Consider the following 21,841-nt stretch of genomic DNA (forward strand, 5'->3'; position numbering starts at 1 on the left):
GAGGAGACAGCATGAACTATTATATGATTAATTTCCCCTGTTTCCTGCCTCAAGATACCTAAGGAGTTGGTGGCTCAGAGCTCGCTTCCTTTTCCTCTGGTTACTTCTCCTTCCCTAACACCCCAGACTTGTAGCATCAGAAGGCTTGCTCGCCATCTTGGTATAATGATGGCCTGCCCTCTCATCACAGCTGATTGGACCAGGGCCGAGCACCTGACCCAAGCTGGGCCAATGGACTCCAAGAAATTTGAAATTGGACTAAGAGAGGCCAAGCTTCAGTCTGGCTGGTTTCTTGTCAAGAGGGAAAATCTGGAAACTGTTGGCAGTAGCAGTTCTTTGATCCATGGACTGGGGAGCAGAGAAAGCCAATCTGCCTCAACAGGAGACAAGAGTGCAAATAGAAGAGTGCGAAGGAGGAGAGAGGGGAAGGGTAGCCGAGGTTGCAGAAGCTCTCAGTTCCTGCTTCCAGTTCTGTCGGAAACCTGGCTGCAGCTCCAGCTTGGTCCCCATGAGATACACATATATGTATATGTATTTTTAAATTTTTATACAATTTTTAAAGGTTACTTTCCATTTACAGTTATTACAAAATATTGGCTCTAGTCCCCGTGTTGTAAATATATCCTTGAACCTGTCTTACACCCAATAGTTCGTACCTCCCACTCCCCCACCCCTATATTGCCCCTTCCCCTCACTTATATTCTTATAGTAAATGGGGTTTAAGCAATGGTGTCCTGGAGCTGGTTCACACTAGCTCCTGAAAGCTAATTGTACATCTTTCTCCATGACGTCACTTTGGGAGCTTGACATAGGCCACAGCTGCAGTATTTACACCACAGGAATTGGCAAATGCTACAAATCAGTGTCCCCCACTAAAAACTGGTTATTAAACATTAGCAAGCACATCGATGGTTTTACAACAATTCCAGGGGGTTTCCGTAACATACAGCCCAAATAGTCTTTCTGACTAAAACATCGGGGCAAACTCCTACTCATGCTTCGTGACCCAGTGCATCTCCCATGAGAAGCCTCATCTGGTGTTTGTGGGAAGCTGATTCTCTGTGTACTCACATAACTTAGGAGACACCATTAGACAATCCAGAATGCTGAGGGCTACGTGACATAGCCCAGGCATAAGACAGAGACCTCACCTAGGCAATAATTGCCTATTGCCCTTGGAGTGAAGTCCAGGCTCCTTATCATGGCAGGCTGTTCCTCTGAGCAGTGACCCATGCCCTCCTCCATCTCGTTCCTGCCCACACCATCCCCACCCCATCGCCACACCCTGGCCTCCTCAGCCTTCTCAGTCTCTAGCCCAGAGTCTCTACCCCATGAGTTGTCAGTCATTTGGAGAATATGATAAAGATCATGAACCTTCACCTTGGAGGAAACACACATACAGACACACAAAGATTTGCATATAGTTTCAGGGGATTCATGGACCAAATAACTTCTTTTCTCTGAAGCCCTTCCTAACTCCTACATCCCGTGTGCCCTGCTTTACCCCAAACATACCTCTCTCTTAGCACCTTCAGTGCTCTTAAGCTTATGTTTATTTTTGAGTCTTTTGCTACACTGGCTGCTCCTTGGGGTAGCATCTATCATTGTCTTATTTAGAGTACATGAGTGACCGAGGGATGGCTGAGGTGTGTCCTAACACCCAAGTTCTAATCATGAGATCAGGGTGTAGCTACAGACACAGCCTACTGTCTAAGCACAAATGTGCGTCATTGAGGCTGGCGTCAACATTGCTAAAGGGAGAAGATGCCAACCATAGACAGACTGAGACACACGCAGAAAGTGAGAAGCAGGCATTGCTATGGCTGGTGTATTCCCAGCACCAGTGGGGCGAGGGGTGGTTAGGGGCCTGGGGGCTGTCTTGGGCAAAGGAAGAGCACCCCAAGTGTGGTACCATGGGAAAAGCCTGAACTCGGGGTCTCAGAGATCTAGGTTCAGATTCTAGCTCTGTCACTCATGGCTTGTGACTGTGAGCAGATTACTTTGTCTCCCTGAGCCTCAGTTTCCTCACCTGTCAAACCCTACTTTATTGAGTCACTGCTAAGATTAAAAGAGGTGATTTCTGTGATGTGCCTGGGACACAGGAGTTGGTCAATAAAAGTTAGTGTCCCCTTTTCCTGTACTCCTCTCATGTTGGTCACATGCAACAGAAATCAACTCTGTTTAACTCAAGCAAAACAAGGAATTTATTTGTAAGAGTGGCAGAGACTGCCTACTGTCCCCCAGTTCCTGTTATCCCTTTCTAACATGGTAAAGTAATTTTTAGCTAGGTACATAGTTGCTTAGCTAAATACTACATTTTTTTTCCGCCAGCTTCCCTTACAGATTGGCACGACCTGGTAACAATGTTCTGGAGAGTGTGATGTAACCAGAAGTGATATGTACAACTTCTAGGTCATGTCCTTAAAGAGGGCAAAAGGCGACAGGTCCTGTTACGTTTCTTCAAAAAAAAAAAAAAAAAGAGAGGGTACATATTCACCTCTTCTCTCTTTTCTTCTGTCCTTCTGGCTGGAACAGGGATGTGCTGGCAGGAGGTGGAGCAGCCATATTGACCCATGAGGTAGAAGCTGAGTGTTGAGGATGCGGAGAAAGAAGACAGAAGGAGCCTAGGTTCCTAATGACTTAGTGGAGGAGAGGCACCATACCAGCTCAGACTTTTAAAGGCAAGAGAATTAAACTTCTATTTGTTCAGCCATTGTCAATCTTTGGGTTTTGTTATAGCAGCCACACCTATACTCTATCAAGTACTCAGTGCTATAGACCGTATACCGCTAAAATTTGTATGTTAAATCCTATCTCCCATATGATGGCATTTGGAGGTTGGGGCTCTGGGAGGTCAAGAGGACAGAGCTTTCACGAATGGGATTAGTGCCCTTATAAAACAGACCCCAGAGAGCTCCCTTGTCCCTTCCATCATGTGAGAACACAGGGAGAAGACGGCAAGCAGGCTCTTGCCAGAAACAGAATCTATCAGAATCTTGATCTTGGACTTCCTGACCTCCAAAACTGTGAGAGAGAAATTTCTGTTGTTTATAGGACACCCAGTCTGTGGTATTTTTGTTGTAGCAGCCAAATAGACTAAGATACTTAATAAACCATTAAGATGCTCATGGTATCCAAAAAAGAGCCAGACAAATGTTTACATTGTTTTGACTTTGACTATTGTCAGTTTGACAATTATCTATTTGACTATTCGGTTGACTCTTGTGTTACTTTGATATACACACATCATTTTGTATTTTTGAATATTTCCTTACATTTGGCACAAGATGTTCCAGGCTCATCTTGTAATTTCCATGCCTCAGCCTTGGACTCAATCATTTGAATAATGAGTTTTAGTGGTTTTGGTGGAGAATGGTGATTAGAAACCATGATCTGGGGACTTCCCTGGCTGTCCAGTGGTTAAGACTCCGTGCTTCCAATGCAGGGGGTGAGGGTTCGATCCCTGGTCAGGGAACTAAGATCCCGCATACCATGTGGTGAGGCCAAAAAAAAAAACAAAAAGAAAAACACCATGACCTGTGTGCTATGTATGCTTATTGATACCGAGCTGACACTGCTTCCAGGCTTTCCGGCAGATAGGAGTAGGAAATACATGTGTATATATATGTGTGTGTGTGTGTGTGTATAGGTTAATACATGCATCTAATACAAACTCCTGCATCTATACATCCATTTAAAAACCATGAGTTTACATCAACATTTCTAATTCCAATTCAACACTCAGGGTTTACTCTAGTCTTTTCCTCTTTTCTTTTCTTTTTCTTTCTTTCTTTTTTTTTTAATAATTGTATTGCACAGTTAAATGCTACATTTTGTATACTTCAATTATTTCGCCATGCGGCATGTGGGATCCTAGTTCCCTGACCAGGGATTGAACCCCTGCCTCCAGCATTGGAAGCCTGGAGTTTTAACCACTGGACCGCCAGGGGAGTCCCCTTTTTTTTTTTTTTTTTAATATGGACCGCTTCACGAATTTGCATGTCATACTTGCGCAGAGGCCACGCTAATCTTCTCTGTATTGTTCCAATTTTAGTGTATGTGCTGCCGAAGTGAGCACTCCCTCTTTTCCATCAGACGTTACTCTCTTCTCTGATGGTGAGAAACTGGATGCCATTATTTCCACGCTACTTCCATGTTTGCTTGGTCCGCCTGTATGTACCAATCCCTTGACCACTCAGGTCCCTCCTCGAGCCTGGCCCTACCATGTCCCCAGCCTGACCAAGGGAAGGGGGAAGAGACCAGATGCACATCTTAAGATATTCTCAATCCCTTTACTTCCCCCTGCTCGTCAAATAGCCTCCTCATTATAATTTGGCCTCCCGTTTAGCTTGCTTATAGATACAGAACGAAGTGACCTTCTGGAGAAAACATTTCCCCCTTAACCCTGGGCCACAGGGAAGCTGAGATTGGATTTGCCTTCTGCTTGAAGAAAGAAGGTGCTAATCAAAGGGCCTGGACTGCAGGACGCCTTTGAAGGAGGATGCTGGAAGCACAAAAACTGGATGCTTCTCCAGCAAGAGCCCTGGGTGGGGGCTCCTATAGTTACTGGGGAGCCCAGCGCCCAGGTAGCTGTTCTTCAAGAGCATCCAGCTAACACCCTTCTCGTCTTCTGATCCCATCCTCAAGTACAACAGCAACCACAAAAGCGGCATCCCTGCCAGGCATTGTGCTGGTGGCTTTGCATATATTATCTCTTTTTAGTCCTCACAGTAATATTAGGGGGAGGCACTGTGATGGTCCTTATTTTACAGATGAGGACACTGAGTTTTGGAGACGTGAGTGAGGACTTCCCTGGTGGCACAGTGGTTAAGAATCCACCTGCCAATGCAGGGGACATCAGTTCGAGCCCTGGTCCGGGAAGATCACACATGATGCAGAGCAGCTAAGCCTGTGAGCCACAACTGCTGAGCCTGCGTGCTGCAACTACTGAAGCCCGCGCACCTAGAGCCCGTGCTCCTCGACAAGAGAAGTCACTGCAATGAGAAGCCCGCACACTGCAACGAAGTGTAGCCCCTGCTCGCTGCAACTAGAGAAAGCCCGCGCACAGCAACGAAGACCCAACACAGCCAAAAATAAATAAATAAATAAACAAAAAACCAAAAAAACCCCATATAATCTTAGAGAAGTGAATGAACCTGCCCAAGGTCACGTGACAAACATCAAGGCCAGAACTTGAGCCCTTGAAGTCCAGCTCCACTGGCTCCATTATCCTGCTCTGAGCCCTTGACCTCTTACTTCAGTGTTCACTTGACCTCCACCTGTTGGTCTGACGCTACCCATGCTCTGGCTAGTTCTGTCTTTGTCCAGGAAATAGAGTCCTGGGCGCACAAAAGATGTCAGTGCCAAGCTTTTTAAAAAGTACCACTGTGTGATATTTAACAGGTGCCAAAAAAAAAAAAATGTAACATACATATGCAAGTCATAAGACATAGTAATAAAATAATCCCCAGCCCCCAGACCTACCGCCCAGCTTAAACATACGCTAACAAGTGCTTTTTAATTAGGCTTAATTTTTTACATTTTTAGAGATCCTTTGTATTTTCAAAGTGCAAAACCTCTCTCAATTTAATCTCCTAACTGGAAAGCTGAATATCCCGTGTAGATTAGCCAGCTCCCTCCTTTTGTCACCCTTTCTCTGAGGAGTGAGTCCTTGACTACTGTGTGTGTGTTTTTTTTCAATCACATTTCCGTCAACAAATTCTGTGGGTTTTTACCTTCAAAATACATCACAAGTCTGACCACCCTGGCCTCCTCCCCTAATCCAAGCCACTGTCAAGGCGGGACCCCTGCAGTAGCCTCCTAGCCGCTGCCCATCAGGCAACCACAGTGAGCTTTAAAAAAAGAGGAGTTAAATTATGTCCCTTTCCTGCTTGGTCCTGGCCCCTGGGACATGTTTGTCCTGCCAGCTCAACCCTGAATCCTCAGCGCTGACCTAGGGCCAGGGACAGAGTCCATGGTCTTTGCCATGGCTGACAAGGCTCCCTTCCATGGGTCTTCTCTCCACTAACCTCCCGCCCCCAATCACAGACCCTGTTCCTTCTGCCTGGAACATTCTTCCCCAGATATGCTCATGGCTCCTTCCTTCCCCCTGTAGGGCCTCTGCTCATTAGCACATTTGCCCCCTTTTATCACATTTTATAAGCATAAAATAAATTCACATAAGCATAAAATAAAACCTACCTAAGCACATACTTTTAAAAAAATCAATAGGATGTACAATAATTTAAGGGAAAAATAAAAGGAAATGAATGTTTAATAATTTAATATGTATTTTAACAAATAGATGTTCTGGCAGCTCTCTGCACTTATACCTAGAGTTCTTATAAATGTGACAGCCACAAAGATACAACGTGTTGACTCAGATTCTACAGAGATGTGATTTCCTAAAACAGTGAACAACTAACTCTTGGTGGAATCCCAAACAAAACATAGTGTAACCTTCCCTCTGTATACATAGTTCTTGAATTCCTGAAGATGCAGTGAGTGATAAATCTGTGTATAAAATACTTGCTGCTTATTTATAAAACCAAGTTAAGTTCTAGGCTCATATAATTACAAGCAGATTTTTCACCTACATAGATGTCTGCTGGGATATTCCAGAGTTTCACGAAGGAGGTCAGTTTTCAGCCCCTCATTGCTTCATGTGTCTTGTGCATTGCAGGATGTCTGGTGTGCCTGCACCAGCCAGCTAAACAGCTGGTATGCACCTGCCCGCCCTTATTGTGACAAGCAGAAAAAGCCCTGGAAATTGTCACAATGTCCGCTAGTTGGCACGAGAGTCCAGGGTGAGAACCATAGGTGGGCCCCCGTTTTGATTTTTCCTCTCCGCACACACCACTCCCTGACCTTGTACAGTGGTCTACATTTTTTGTTTGCGTTGCTTGTGTCTGAGACTAGAATATGAGCTGCAGGAGGGCAGGGCTTTGTTTCTTTCGATGCCACATCTCCAGTGCCCAGAACAACACCTGGCACATGGAGGGCGCTCAGTGAGGGAGTGGATCCATGAGTGGTGTCCAAGAGCACCCTAATTTCCATCCCTAGAACTCAACATTAAAGTGTGTGCAGGGCTTCCCTGGTGGCGCAGTGGTTGAGAGTCTGCCTGCCGATGCAGGGGACACGGGTTCGAGCCCTGGTCTGGGAAGATCCCACATGCCGCGGAGCAGCTAGGCCCGTGCGCCACAACTACTGCGCCTGCGCGTCTGGAGCCTGTGCTCCACAACAAGAGAGGCTGCGACAGTGAGAGGCCTGCGCACCGCGATGAAGAGTGGCCCCCGCTTGCCACAACGAGAGAAAGCCCTCACACAGAAACGAAGACCCAACACAGCCAAAAATAAATAAATAAATTAAAAAAAAAAAAAAAAAAAGAGTGTGTGCAGAATCATCTCAGTAGAGAGGCTGCGAAAGGTTCTCAGTGTCATGCATCCACCAGGCGTAAGGCCTGGGTTTTGAATACCAGGCCCTCACTATCCACACGCAGAGCCTCCAGGCTATATAGCCCTCCTGATACACTCTGGGCAGGACTGTGTGTGACAGCAGAAAGAAGTCCGGCTTAGGAGCCAGAGACCCGGGTTCAAGGTGTTGTTCCGCCACCCATTTGCTGTGTGACTTTGGGCAGGCTACTTGGCCTCAGCCTCCTTATCCATGAAGGGAGGCGGTAGAACCAGTCCAAAAAGCTAATTTGATACGAGGCCACGTAAACAGACATATCTCTCTCAAGGGAAGAGATTTTGACTCTGCCTTAAGGCAGCCAGGCAGACCCAGGTGGGCTCAGGTGAGCCTGGAGCAGGCTGAGAAGAGAGCATCCAGCTGGAGGAAATGGGGCCATTCTGGCCTGGAGATAGAAGACCAGCCAGTGGGTACGGGTGGGATGACTATCTGCTCCTCTCTGAAGGGCAATCAGAGGACAGAGAGTCTTGTTGGGTGACCGCGGGTCAGAGCCCAGAGGGAGGTCAGTGCTCACACTGCAGAAGCTGGAAGAGAAGGACTCCACGGGGTGACCTCAGTCTTAGGTTAGAAGATGAAAAGTTCTAAAGAGGGAGTCAGAGGGAGTCTCAGGTTGGGTACAAAAGACAGAAGAGCTTTCTGGAAGTCGGAGTGTGGATGCAAAATGGAGGAGAGCACTCTGGGTGAACAGAGGCCTGTCAGGAAAGGGGTCCAGAGAGCTTCCAGCAGGCGTTTTTTTTTTTTTTTTTTAAATTTTATTTATTTATTTATTTATTTATTTATGGCTGCGTTGGGTCTTCGTTGCTGCGTGCCGACCTTCTCTAGCTGCGGCGAGCAGGGGCTACTCTTCGTTGCGGTGTGCAGGCTTCTCATTGCGGTGGCTTCTCTTGTTGCGGAGCCCAGGCTCTAGGCACGCGGGCTTCAGTAGTTGTGGCTCACGGGCTCCGTAGCTGTGGCGCACGGGCTTAATTGCTCCACGGCATGTGGATCTTCCCAGACCAGGGCTCGAACCCGTGTCCCCTGCATTGGCAGGCGGACTCTTAACCACTGCGCCACCAGGGAAGCCCCCAGCAGGCTTTTAGAGTCCTTTCACACCAACATGTTGGGGAGATGGTCCCTGACATCTCTTTAAGCTTGACCACCCCCCATCCCTCGGCCCCCGACTGTCTGCTTCTTAAGGCTAAAATGCTCTTTTCTCTTTCCACTGGCCTTGAAAATCCATGAGGGACTTTCCTCAAGGACACCATGGAAGAAGCTGCTCTGACCTATTCCATCAAGCCTTCTGGGGCCAGGCCTGCCTGGATATTTCTGGCTCTCCCAAAAGAAAACAAACATTTACCCACTAATATAAGCAGGCAAAATCTTTACCCAACAAAACAAACAAAGCCAGCTCCTCTAGGCCATGCCCAGCTTTCTTAATATGACATCGGGGATAGGACCCTTGGCATCCAATCAACATGGCTAGTCCCACTCCCAGGAGAACAGAAGGAACTAACCCCAGGGGGCAGATGAAGGTCACATTCACAATGAGGGGGCTTCAAAGTTTGGATGGGCTCTTCATGGGTAGGGTTAGATACACCTGGGTAAAATACAGGAGGCCTAGTTAAATTTGAATCTCAACAACAAATACTTTTTTAAAGTATAAGTGTACCTCACAGCCCATTTGGGACATACTTATACCAAAAAATTATTCATTGTTTATCCGAGATTCCAATGTAACTGACCTCCAGTATTTTTATTTGCTTGATCCGGCAACATTTGGGGGCTGCACGTAAATATGGTAAACAACTGGGGTCTGACTGGTGTCTTAAAAGGGAGTCAGCACCTGTCAAAGAAGGACTTCGTGCAGGTAACTCAGAGACTTAGTACCTGATGTCATTTACATATGAAAACTCAGCCCCTTTGCACTAAAAACAGCTGAAAAACTGAGAAGGCTGCTTCTGAGTAGGTATCACCATTTAAAAAGCTGCCCAGGAAGTTTGAAGTCAGTTTCAGCCTTTGGGAAATACTTTTGACTTTTTGATACTGAAGGAGTTTGAACCCATTATTCCCCTCATTTCCAAGGACAAAATCATAAGTAAGCTTTAGGGATAAAGACATTCATCCAGAACTATCTATAATAATTGCTAACACGTTCATGGCAGTGCTGTACGTAAGGGAATTGCTGAATCCTCACAATAAGATTGAAAACCAGAGAATAACTCAGGTCCAATATCAGGGGATTAGTTACATGAGTTGATGGTCTAGTCATCAGACAACTAGGCAGTCATTAAAACCAATGATTCTTAAGGCTGTTACAACATAGAGGATGCTTAAAGTCTGACAATGAGAGAGGCAAAAGCAGGACACGAAATTAAAATAAAAACTTGTTACCTGTTGAGAGAAAAGACACTGGAAGGAAATAAATGCTAATCCTGATTGTCAGGTAATTTTTTCTTCCATAGTTTCTTTTTTCCAAATGTCCTTTAATAAACGTATATTCATTTTATCGTTAAAACAAAACAAAACAAAGCTGAAAAGTCTTCCAGGATCCTCCCCGTCTTCCCAGGTAGCCAGGCAGAATCCAGAATCTACCCAAGGTTATCTCCCAGAGACCTACACTGTGATTCTCTCATCTTCCCTCCTTACCTTCTCATGAATTAAAAATATTTAAGAAATGCCTCTCAGGTGCCAGGCACAGCCCTGCAACAGAGCAGTTGGAATACAGAGCCGAGAAACACACAAAGCCTGCCCTTGCGTGTCTTACAGCCACACTTCTATGTAGTACCTGCTAATTCACCATTCTAGACTCACCTCCTCCAGGATGCCTGCCAGGATATCCTCTTCTCATGGTCTCATACAGCTCTGTACATACTCGCCTGATTTTCCCACTAGATCATGAGCTTCTTGAGGCCAAAGTCTGTGTTTCTTTCGTCTGACTCCCCAGAGTATGTAATTGGCCTCAAGAGATATTTGCTAAATGAATGTTTCATATATCCTACAAACATATGGAAATAACTTGGCGGGTACTTCACCCTCTTTAGTTTGTCATTTTGATTTTCTTAGTCAGCTGCTTGCCTCTTCCAGGCCTGGTCTAGCCTCTTCCAGGCCTGGTCTAGCCTCCAGTTGCTACATATCCATATATGAGAAAGGTTAAGATTTCCTTTTTTTTTTTTTTTTTTTTAATTTTTTTAATTTTTTTTATGGCTGTGTTGGGTCTTCGTTTCTGTGCGAGGGCTTTCTCTAGTTGCGGCAAGCGGGGGCCACTCTTCATCGCGGTGCGCGGGCCTCTCACCATCGCGGCCTCTCTTGTTGCGGAGCACAGGCTCCAGACGCGCAGGCTCAGTAGTTGTGGCTCACGGGCCTAGTTGCTCCGCGGCATGTGGGATCTTCCCAGACCAGGGCTCGAACCCGTGTCCCCCGCATCGGCAGGCAGACTCTCAACCACTGCGCCACCAGGGAAGCCCCTAAGATTTCCTTTTGTTGTAAATATTTTTATGGCCTCACACATCTGAGCACTGAATATGTTTGTATTCATGGGCTTGAATTCAGCCTCCAGAAATCTCAGTTAAGTTTGTTATATGACCCTATAAAAGCTACTTTACATATGCTCAAATTTAGTAGTTTTAGGATAAAAACAGCGCTCATTTAAGTATAAAAAAAGAAAAGTGGAGAATTTATAAACGGGGTAACCATTCAGAGCAGGGGTCAGCAAAGCTTTTCTGGAAAAGGCCAGATGTAAACATTTTCAGCTTTGCTGGCCATACGGTCTCTGTCACAATCATTCAACTCTGTTGCTACAGGAAAGCAGCCATGGACAAGACAGGAAAGAATGGGTGTGGCTGCGTGCCAATAAACCTTGATTTGTACACGCTGAAATCTGAATTTTGTGTAATTTTCACATGACATGAATTCTTCTTCTTTGGACTGTTTTCCCCAACCATGTAAACATGGAAGAACCATTCTCAGCTCATGGGCTGTACAAAAACCAGTGGTGGGTTTACAGCATGAGGCCGAGTTCAGCTCCAGCCTCACCAGTCACACCGACCTCGGGGCAATTCCTTAATCTCTCTGCCCCTCAGCTTCCTCGGGTGTGAAATGGGAGGAAATAAGTGTGAACCCAGCGTAGGGCTGTTACGGGGACTGACAGTGCTCCCGCATGCACACTGCAGGACCCTCATAAATGTATGCATAGTGGCTATTATTCTTTTAAACTGTAAAGACTATTGGGCACCTGATTATAAACGATGACGATAATTTTGTGATTCACTTCTTTCTGTATCTTGGTGTGGTGCTCAATCCCCACGTGCATCCAAATATCTTGGGGAAGACTCTTTTCTCCCTTTCTCTCTCTCTCTCTCTCTGACTCTAATTTCTGGCATTTCTTTATGCTGGTCTTAGAGGCACAGGGTTTTAAAATTATACTCTTCGTTTCACTGTACACTATCATCATGGTCCATGCTAGGTGCCACTCATTTATTTTTGAGTCTCACTTTCTCTCCACGTTCCCTTCCCCTCATCAAGAATTCTGATCCATTGGTCTGGGGTGGGGCGCAGGCAGAGGTACGTATTGTTAAAATCTCTTCAGTGATTCTAAGTACAGCCGTCTGTGTTTCACTACAGTTTCTAGTGTCTTGCTGCTCAGAGTGGCACGTACACCAGCAGCAACAGCACTGCTGGCTGGAAATGCAGGGTCTTAGGCCCTGCCCCAGGCCCAGTGCATCAGAACATGCACTCGAACAAAATCCAGGTGATCGTGTGCTCATTGGGGTTGAAGAAGCACACAGCTCTTGGGTCGTGTGTGTATGCTTCCCTTTCTGCAATCGATGTGTGCTTGGAAGTGGTGTTTGAGACTCGCTGCTGTAGATGGACTCATGTTCTAGACCCAAGGTTGGCCTGGGAAAGCGTCAACTGCTGAGGCACATGGGTTGTGAGCTTGTTTATACTTTTCCTTTTAAATCTTGGGTTCTCGTAAAGTGAGGTCCCTTTGCAGTCCTCTGGCAGAGCGCAGAGGGCAGGACGGTGCCAGGAAAAGCAATTTAGGACCCGAGAGGCCACCAGGGGCCTCTTTCCCCATGACCCCAGAGGGTGGATGTCACTGGGGCTCACGGGGCTGCCAGGGGTGGGCTGCGGGTGGCATTGCTTAATATAGTTAGTCAATAGCTGTGTTTTCTAAGTGCCACAGAGGACTAAAGGAATGTCGCTAAATGTTTGGCATGGAGGTTACTGATGGCTTTGAGAGGGACGTTTCCCAGGCCGTGGAAGGAGAACAGATGTCATAGAAGGGGGGCATCATGGAGACAAATCCCCATGCACAGGCCTGGTCCCTGCTTTTTCACCACTTTGGCTTTGGGCATGAATATAATGGTGTGAGCAGAGAGCTGGCATCGCCCAAGGAGACTTTGGCCTCGCAATCCTTGGAACTTGGCCTTGCTCAGGTCACAGGCAGAACTGGATGCTGCTGGCTTTCTCCCTCTGCCTCGGTTTATTGGCCTGTACAAAGGGCACGTTGCTGCAGCCAGCCTCGTTGCAAAACTCAATTGCACTTCCTTGTTTCTCTGAGTGTTTCCTTCCTTCTTTCCACCAGCGGTCTTGAGAAGAGGGTTCCTGTCCTAGACCTCTCTGCTTCTTCCCACAGCAACAGGGAATGGTGGGGAAAACCCAGCAGGAGGCGGCAGGTCCCACTCTGCCATCACTGTGTGGCCTTCAGCTGGGCACTTTGTCCATCAGGGTCCTCATTCAGTATCAAGATGGGGAGAACACACTGTTCTTTGCAGGTGGCTGTAGAAGTCTGTAAAGCAATGTACTGAAGAGTTCTTTGAAGACCAGGTTCGTGGTCTCAGTAGCTGTGTATACTCTAAATGAACATCTCTTGAATTGAATCATCTCTCTCCCACTAGACCTGCAATGTCAGTTTAAATCTCTCCTATGCCACTTTTTTCTGACAATGACAGCTGATTTAGAGTCTGATCAGTTCTGCAATCTTCAAGGAAATCAACAATTCTGGCAAAATTATCCATTGGTGTTAAAACTATTAGGAAGTCTATCAGCAAGGGAATGGACAACAAAATTGTGGCATATTCATCTAATGAAATAAGACAATAACAGGGGAAAAACCTTGATACCCACAAAAATATGTGTGCATATCACAGACAATGTTGAGTGCAAGAGTTCATATTATAAGGTTACTTATATGGAGTACTGAAGCAGGCCAAACTCATCTGTGTGAAGAAAGTCAGAATAGAGGTTTCCTTTGTGTGTGGGCTGTTATCTGGGAGGGGGCATGCGAGGGAGCCCGTTGGGGAGCTAGGAATGTTCTCAGTCTTGATTTGGGCTGTGGTTATGTGGGTGGAAACATATGTAAGCATCTCAGCACAAGAGGACCTTATGCATTTTCTGGTAAACATAACACCATCTATAACGTATTTCAGCCAAAAGCTTTTAACTTGAATCTAATCAAGATTTTAGATCTAACTTCTAGTTTCCAAGAAATGGAGAGATAGACGGACAAGCTAAACGGTACCACGAAGAAGACGCCGAACAATCCCAGAAGGTTGGTCCTTCTGTAGGACAATCAACGCAGTGTCTTTCACGAGGGGAGTTGGTTGAGGTCAGAAGAGCTCAAGAGACATCACAACCAAAGACAACGCAAGGCCTTGGTCTGGATCCTGGTTTGGACAAACCAGTCATAAAAAAACTCGTAGAGGCAAATAGGGATACTTAAATATGGATCAAGTTTTAGATGTCATTAAGGAATTGTTTTTCCTGTTTTTGTTTAGTTTTGATTTATTTTTTTGTTTTTCATGTTTTAAAGTATGATAACACTAATTATTGGAAAATGTTATTTTCAAAAGATGCATACTGGCAAAAAATTCCGATTCATTTTCATCTTGGTGAAGACAAGCCAACCCACAGGACTGCCTTGGAAGTTTCCCTTTCTGTAAACAAACCTTTCAACAGGAAATGGACATTTACTGGGCTTCGGTTATAGGTCAGCATTTTATATATATTTCTCATTTCATAATATTCATGTGTTTTTCCTTTTTATAACTATGTTTAGTTGAAAAAGCGACATAAATTTGATGAAAAATATTTTAATCACTTAACAAATATGCGATGAAATATGATTCTTCTCACTGCAGGAAACTCCTTTTCCAAGTTCCTCTCCCTAAAAGCAGCCACTGTTTTTTGTGTATCTTTTCAGAAAACAGATATTCTCTGTCCACGCAAATATATACATGGATATGTGGTCCCCTAAGTTTTTTACTCAGTGGCAGCCTACCATCCACACTGTATTACACCTGGGTGTTTTGATTTAACATATATGAGACAGTCTTCCATATTTGCTCTTATGAAGGCCACCGATGGTCTCCCTGTGTTCAGATCCAAGGCCACCTGTCAGTAGTCCCGTTACGCCACCAGCTGATTGCTCTGTCCCCCAGGCAGGCATCCTGCACGAGGCTTCCGGGGCTAGTACTCTCCTGGGTTTCCTCCTATCTCTTCAGCTCTTTTGTTGTCTCCTCCTCTCCTCCCTGACCTCTGAATATTGTAATGTCCCTGGCCTTGTCCTTGAACTTTTCTCTGTCTACACTCACACCCTGGGTGATCTCATCCAGGCTTTATACCACCCCTATACTGACAACTCCCGATTTTATATCTCTAGCCTGAGTCATGCCCTTGAACTCCAGATTTCTTATCAAATTGCTTGCTTGACATCTCCATCAGATGTTTGACCGATGTCTCAAACCGAAACTGTCTAAAACAGAACTCCTGACTTAAGCCCCTAACCCTTCACCTCCTGCCGTCTTCCCCATTTCAACTCCATTTTTCCAATTGCTCGGACTCTAAACCTCAGACATCCGTGAGTTTTCTCTTGCTCTCAAACCCTATATCCCACCCACCAACAAATCCCACTGAGTCAATATCTGACCAATTCTCACCATCTTCGCTGCTACCTGGGTCTGAGCCACCATCATTCATTGCCTAGATTATTGCAAGAGAACACTAACTGGTCCCTCTCTCCTCCATCCTTGCTCCCCCGCCCAGTCTCTCCTCCACACAGTAGCAGAGTGATCCTGGTTAAACAAGACGAGGTCCTGTATTCCTCCAAGGAATCCTATCTCGCTCAGAGTAAAAGGCAACGTCCTTGCAGTGGCCCAGGAGCCGTGTGTGGTCCCTCTGTGGACTCACCTCCTATTCCTCCGCCGTTGCTCATTCTGCTGCAGCCCGTCTAGCCTCCTGACTGCCCCTTGTCAACACCAAGGCTATCTTAGAGCATTTGCTCTTCCTCTGCCTGAGGGCTCTTACCCCAGATATCTGCATGACTTGCTTGCTCACCTTTGTTGCATTTTGGCTAAACGTCACCTTCCAGTGGGATTTACCCTGACTACTGGATTAAGATGGCGATCCGCCATTTCCCATCTTCCTTGTACGCTTTATTATTTTTTTGTAACATGTATCACTTACTAATATACTAGGTCATTTATGAGAATATAAGCTCCACAAGGACAGGGGGGCTGGGGGGGAAGGTCCATCTGCCTCCTATTTTTGCACTGTTTTCATCACTGCAGTAGCCCTAGTGCCTAGAATAGTTCCTGGCACGTAGCAGATACTTAAGAAATATTTACTGATTGAGTGAATGAACAGATATTATCCTATTTGATTGTTTAAATGGCCGTAGGGGTCCACTTATGGATGATGCTGGCTAACACTCATAAGCCGTGTCTGATACAGTCCTTTATGAATTTAGACTCATTCAAACTTCTCGCTAACCTTGTGAGCTACATTTGATAATCACTCCCACGTAATAGATGATCAAACTGAGGTTTAGACAGATGTAGTAACTTGCCCCTGGTCACACAGATAATAAATGTTCATGCCGGTCTAGCTATCTTGAGCTAGCACATTTAACTTTGTGTCAGACTGTTGCAGAATGGGTTTACTTAACCAGTCTCCTACAAATGGACACCATCTTATGGTTCTCAGATGAGGCAAGGCTCAGAGAGGTTAAGAAGCTTGCATAAGGTCACACAGCTAGAATTCTGGTCTATCGGCTGAACCCTAGGTCTAAATTCTCAATCACTACATTGTCTCACCTCCCAAAGCCTCCTCCCCCAGGGGAAGGATTGGGGTTAGGAGGCCTTCCCTACTTCCCAAGTAGGAGGTGCCCTTCCTCCCCAAGGCCCTCTCTTTACTGTTCCTCTCCCCACTCCCGCTCCGGAATCCTCTCCCAGATGGCCCTAGGCCATGGACACACACACTACCCCATTTAATCCCTTAATGGTTCATCTGCCTCCCAAAGGGAATGTAGATGTCTCCAGACTCCCCTTCTGGAGTCTCCCACCTCAGAGAGGTCAGGGACCACCTGGAGGGACTTACCTGAGGTTCATTTAATCAGTCACTTTTAATGAGCACTTCTGAGGGTAGGGAACTGTTAGAGGCAGTTTGGCTTCCTCTAGAATCCAGATAGCGCCCAGCCAGTATTATCTACTGTTTTTTTAAAAACTATTAATTAATTAATTAAAAAATTTTTGGCTGCGTTGGGTCTTCCTTGCTGGGCACGGGCTTTCTCTAGTTGCGGTGAGCAGGGGCTTCTCTTTGTTGCGGTGCGCGGGCTTCTCACTGTGGTGGCTTCTCTTGTTGCGGAGCACGGGCTCTAGGGGCATGGGCTTCAGTAGCTGTGGCACGCGGGCTCAGTAGTTGTGGCCCACGGGCTTAGTTGCTCTGTGGCCTGTGGGATCTTCCCGGAGCAAGGATCGAACCCGTGTCCCCTGCATTGGCAGGTGGATTCTTAACCACTGCGCCACCAGGGAAGTCCCAAGTATTATCTACTGTTGTGTTATGGGAAAATTGGTGAGCAGAGAAAAGCACAGTCCCTGCCCTCAAGGGGCTTACAGTCTAGTGGTGAGACAAACATTAGTCAAGTACACCACTCAAAGGGGCAAGTGGGCTGACCATCCTCACTGGAGGTGCAGAGAGCTAGATGGCTGAGATGCCAGGAAGGGACACCTGGGCTAAGAGCTGGTGGATGAGTTAATAAGCAAAGAGAGGGAAGAACATTCCAGAAAAAAAAGGGCTGCATACTAAAGGCTCTAGGGACAGCAAGGACCACAAGAGGCCAGGATGGAGGCGGCAGGGTGAGAGGAAGGTGGTGGGAGATGAGGGTGGGAGGCCTTGACGTTATCAGGGAGTTTTGGTTTTACCCCAAGTACAGTAGAAAGCCACCTCAGCAGCGTGGCGTGCGGGGAGGGCAATGGTGCAGTCTGGCTGGACTGATCAAATCTGACTTGCATTCTGAAGACTGCTCTGGCTGAAGGGTGGAGAACAGACTAGCTGAACTAGTGGGCACAGAGAAGTGGTCAAGGGTTGTGGGGAAGGGTTGATGGGCTCTGTGGCACTGAAAGAAAGGAGGAAGTGGTGAATCTCAGAAATATATGGCCCCAGATTGTGCCCCTTCCTTAGGTCAGCCCATATTCAAAGTCTGGTTGATTGAGCAAGGATGGGGCAGGCAGAAAGGCCCACTCCCTCGGTCAAGGTGGGACAGCTCTGAAGGGTGGTTCTAGCCCTGGAGCTCCCTGGGGGATGACCAACAACTTAAAACAGAAGTAAAAATATATAGTTTCCCATTCTCAATGGAGAGGAGGTTTGAGGCCATGAACTGCCCAGGGTTCCAGAGAAGTGTTGGTAGGTCCCCGGTCTTATCAATGCATGGGAGGATCCTGATTTGCCCTGGGCAGGGGTCCTGGCCCTCAGAACCTGTCCCTCTCCTCTCACATCCCTCCCATCTCCAGAATGATGGTAAGCCATGGGGGTGAGGGGCCTCTTGACCTTGCGATGCTGGTTCTAGCTTTCCCTCTTTTCTGCTCTGTGATCTTGGGCAAATCCTTTTCCCTCTCTGGGTCCATTGCTTCATTGCTAAGACAGGAAGTTGGAGTAATCAGTGACTCAGACTCTGAGAGTTTGTTGAAAGCTACGGTCATTATACGTATAATTTCTGGCAGCTGCAGGGGTTCCTGAAGTCCTGGGGTGGGGTAAGGAGGGGACTTAATTGGGCCTCAAGTTAAGAATCCTTACATATACACACTACTATATATAAAAATAGATAATCAGCAAGGACCTACTGTATAACACAGGGAACGCTACTCAATATTCTGTAATAACCTATATGGGAAAAGAATCTGAAAAAGAATGGATATATGTATACTATAAATGAATCACTTTGCTGTACACCTGAAACTAACACAATATTATAAATCCATTATACTCTAATATAAAATAAAAATGAAAAAAAAAGAATCCTTGTATAGAAGCAACTTAAGTGTCCATTCATAGATGAATGGATAAAGATGTGGTACACACACACACACACACACACACACACACACACACGAATATTACTCAGCCATAAAGAAGAATCTTACTGTCTGTGACAACATGGATGAACCTAGAGGTTATTATGTAAGTGAAATAAGTCAGACAGAGAAAGGCAAACACCATGATTTTACTTATATGTTGAATCTAAGAAAAGAAATGAACAAACATAATAAAATGGAAACAGACTAATAGATACAGAGAACAAAGTTGTGGTTGCAGGGAGGGGGCGGGGAATGGGCAAAATAGGTGACGGAGATTAAGAGGGACAAACTTCCAGCTCCAAAATAAATAACAGCACAGGGAATATAGTCAATAATATAGTCAATCATATTGTAATCACTTTGTATGGTGACAGATGGTAACTAGACTTATCGTGGTGATCAATTCATAATGTATTGAATCATTATGTTATACACCTGAAGCTAATATAATATTGCAAGCCAATTATACTTCAGTTTAAAAAGAAGAGTCCTTGGGTGAGACAGTAACAAGCCCCATTTCTGATGACCTGCTGAGGACCAGTCGAATACCCTGTCTTAATCCTCCCCAAATATTTCTCAGATTCACCATAATCCTTTAAGGCAAGCATTACTTTCTCCACCCAGAGCTCAGAGGCAGAACTTAAGTGACTTGTCCAAGCTGGGAGGAACTGAACTAGGACCCCCCCAAGCCAGGTCTTTCTAAAGCCAAAGACTGTTCTTCCCATTTCAATGAGAGACATCTCTCTCCTCTCCTTCTGTCCCCACTCTGCACCACGCCCCCTCATAACACCACACATTTTAGACCTCATAGCCACTGGTCTTTTGCAGCCTGAAGTGCTCTCGTGAGGCAGGGCTTACCTCCTAAGGTAAGAGGGAGGACCTGAGGCCCAGAGAGGGTAAGTGGACTGCAAGGTCACCCAGCAGGGGTGCAAGGGGGGGGGGGAGATGGGTGAAGGGTGGAGCTAGCTGAGAGGTGGACACAGAGGACCTGTGTGCTCACTCCCAGAGTCAGGTGTGGACAAGCTTCACCTGGTTGCAACTGGGAAGCCCTGCAGGAAGAAGGATGGGGGAAGCTGTAATTAGGGGAAGAAGGCAGGCGCCTAGGGCTGGGCCTTAAAGAATGAGCTCCAGTTTGGTCAAGGAGAGTCTGTCACCCCTAACAACTTTGTTCTTCCATTTCTCCCTGCCTCTATTCAAGCTATTCCCCCTTCTCAGGCCCGTCAACATCCTCCTTATTTTCCAAGGTCAGCTTAAATGTCTTCCCTGAAAATCTGAGACCCCTCCCACCTCCCATTCATTTTCTCTGCCGGGGCCTGGGGAGAGATGCCCACTTCTCCCAGACTCTTTGAAGGCAGGATGCTCCCCTACCGCCCCACAGGGCTTGGGCAGGCCAGGGTGGGGTTAATGAATCAAGAGCGCTGAGACTGCGGCCGCCCTGCACCCTGAAAGGAAAGTGTCTTCTGGGAGTGTCCCACCCTGATCCTTGATACTTCTAGTCTCTCCCCTCCCCCCCCCTCCGTTGGAGGGGACCCAGAGTGTGACTGGTGGTTAACTTCCTAAGCCTGAGACGGCCCCTGGGTGTTCATGTCCCCACCCTAGGGGCCCCCATCCTGGGCCTGGGTCTGTCTCCTCCGGGGAAGACAGATGATCTCATTGAGTGTCTGCATCCGCCGCGCCCCCCCCCCCCCGCCCCCCTCCTCCCGCGCCCTCTGCAGCAGTTGGGACTGAATAGTGCTGGGGGTACAGAGATGCTTTTGATGAATGAAACTCAGTGGCTCGATCACTCCCAAAGGACAAGCAGAAAATGCCCACACCACGACTCCTCTCGTTCCTTTAAAAAGTAAAAGCACTTGGCAAGGGCTGCCCTAAATTCAGTCCCGCGCCCTCAGTCCCCAAGCTCAACAGCCAGAGCCTCGACACAAACACGCACCAAAGGACCAGGCGGGGGAAGGCGCGGCGCCTTTAAGAGGCGGCGGGCGGTGCTGCCCCCTAGCGGCCGGCGCGGCCGCGCTTCCTCCGCCCCGGCGGGGTCCAGCGGGCCGCCCGGCCGGGTCAGCACGGCGGCGGCGGCGGCGGGCTGCGGGCTAGGCCGAGGACGGGGACGAGGAGGAAGTGGCGGCGGCGGCGGGTGAGGACGGCTGGGCGGGGGGAGCGGGCGGCTGCGTGCGCCACGCCGGGGTCCGAGCGCGCCGGGAAGGGCACGCGCCCGGGTCGGATGGGCCGAACGCGCCGCCGGGGACTCGGAGTGGGGACCGCGGGCGAGAGCGAGAGGGAGGGCGAGGAGGAGGAACTCGGGGGCGGCGCGCAGCCCGAGCGCGGGGGCGATCCGCCGTGGCCGCCGCTGGAGGGCGTGTTGCTCAGTCCCGAGCGCCGGGAGGGCGGTGGGCTGGGCGGCGCCGGCGAGGGAGGGCCTCCCTCCTCTCCTTCCCGGCCCGGCCTGGCGCTCGCGAACTTGCGCGCCGGGAGCCCGGCGGGCGGCGGGGGCGTGGGCGGCGGCGGCGCAGGCGGCCCCGACGCGGCGGCAGCCAGTGGAATGCTGCGCTGAGCGCCGCTCCCTCCGCCTGGGCGCCCGCCCCGCCCCGGCCCGCCCCGGCCCGCCCCTCCCGGCAGGACTGCGCGCCCGGAGCCCCGTTCCGCGTCCCCGCCGCCGGGAGGAGGTGCCCGCAAGCTCGCGGCGCGCGCCGGGCCCCCAGACTCGGCCTGTGGGCGATTTCCTCCGGACCCCAGCTCCCCGCCCGAAAAGGAAGATGCAGACCTTTCTGAAAGGGAAGAGAGTTGGCTACTGGCTGAGCGAGAAGAAAATCAAGAAGCTGAATTTCCAGGCCTTCGCCGAGCTGTGCAGGTATGGAGGGACGGGGCTCCGGCGTCCGGGGACCCCCGGCCTGAGCCCAGTTTAGCCTCAGCGGCTGTTTTGGGAGGTTAGAGCGAAACGGAAAGGAGCGGTGCGCGGGGACACTGAGTCCGAGTAGCCAGGTGGCGGTGGTGGCCGCCGGCTGTGTTCGAGAGAAGCAGTGGCCAGTATGGGCGGTGTGGCACGGACCAGG

General features: G+C 48.1%; 1 protein-coding gene and 1 non-coding gene across 3 annotated transcripts in view; one reads left to right on the forward strand and one right to left on the reverse strand.

Annotated features, from left to right (window-relative positions):
• Positions 1–3,971: 3,971 nt before the first annotated feature.
• LOC137777572 (U6 spliceosomal RNA) lies at positions 3,972–4,078 on the reverse strand. Its single transcript, XR_011076562.1, has one exon. It is a non-coding gene; the product is annotated as a U6 spliceosomal RNA (small nuclear RNA).
• A 16,747-nt stretch (positions 4,079–20,825) lies between these two features.
• The window catches only part of ITPK1 (inositol-tetrakisphosphate 1-kinase), a 160,469-nt gene continuing 159,453 nt past the window's right edge, over positions 20,826–21,841 (forward strand). The window contains exon 1 of one of the 2 annotated variants that reach the window (XM_068541316.1): positions 20,826–20,925. Coding sequence is in view for 1 of the 2 variants with exons in the window: in XM_068541307.1 (XP_068397408.1) it covers positions 21,545–21,639 (95 nt within the window). In the remaining variant the exon portion in view is untranslated. Of the gene's footprint in view, positions 20,926–21,412; positions 21,640–21,841 lie in introns of those variants that run through there. The other variant, XM_068541307.1, reaches the window with a different exon arrangement.

This window comes from Eschrichtius robustus, chromosome 1 (assembly GCF_028021215.1).
Source record: "Eschrichtius robustus isolate mEscRob2 chromosome 1, mEscRob2.pri, whole genome shotgun sequence".
Lineage (NCBI taxonomy): Eukaryota > Metazoa > Chordata > Mammalia > Artiodactyla > Eschrichtiidae > Eschrichtius > Eschrichtius robustus.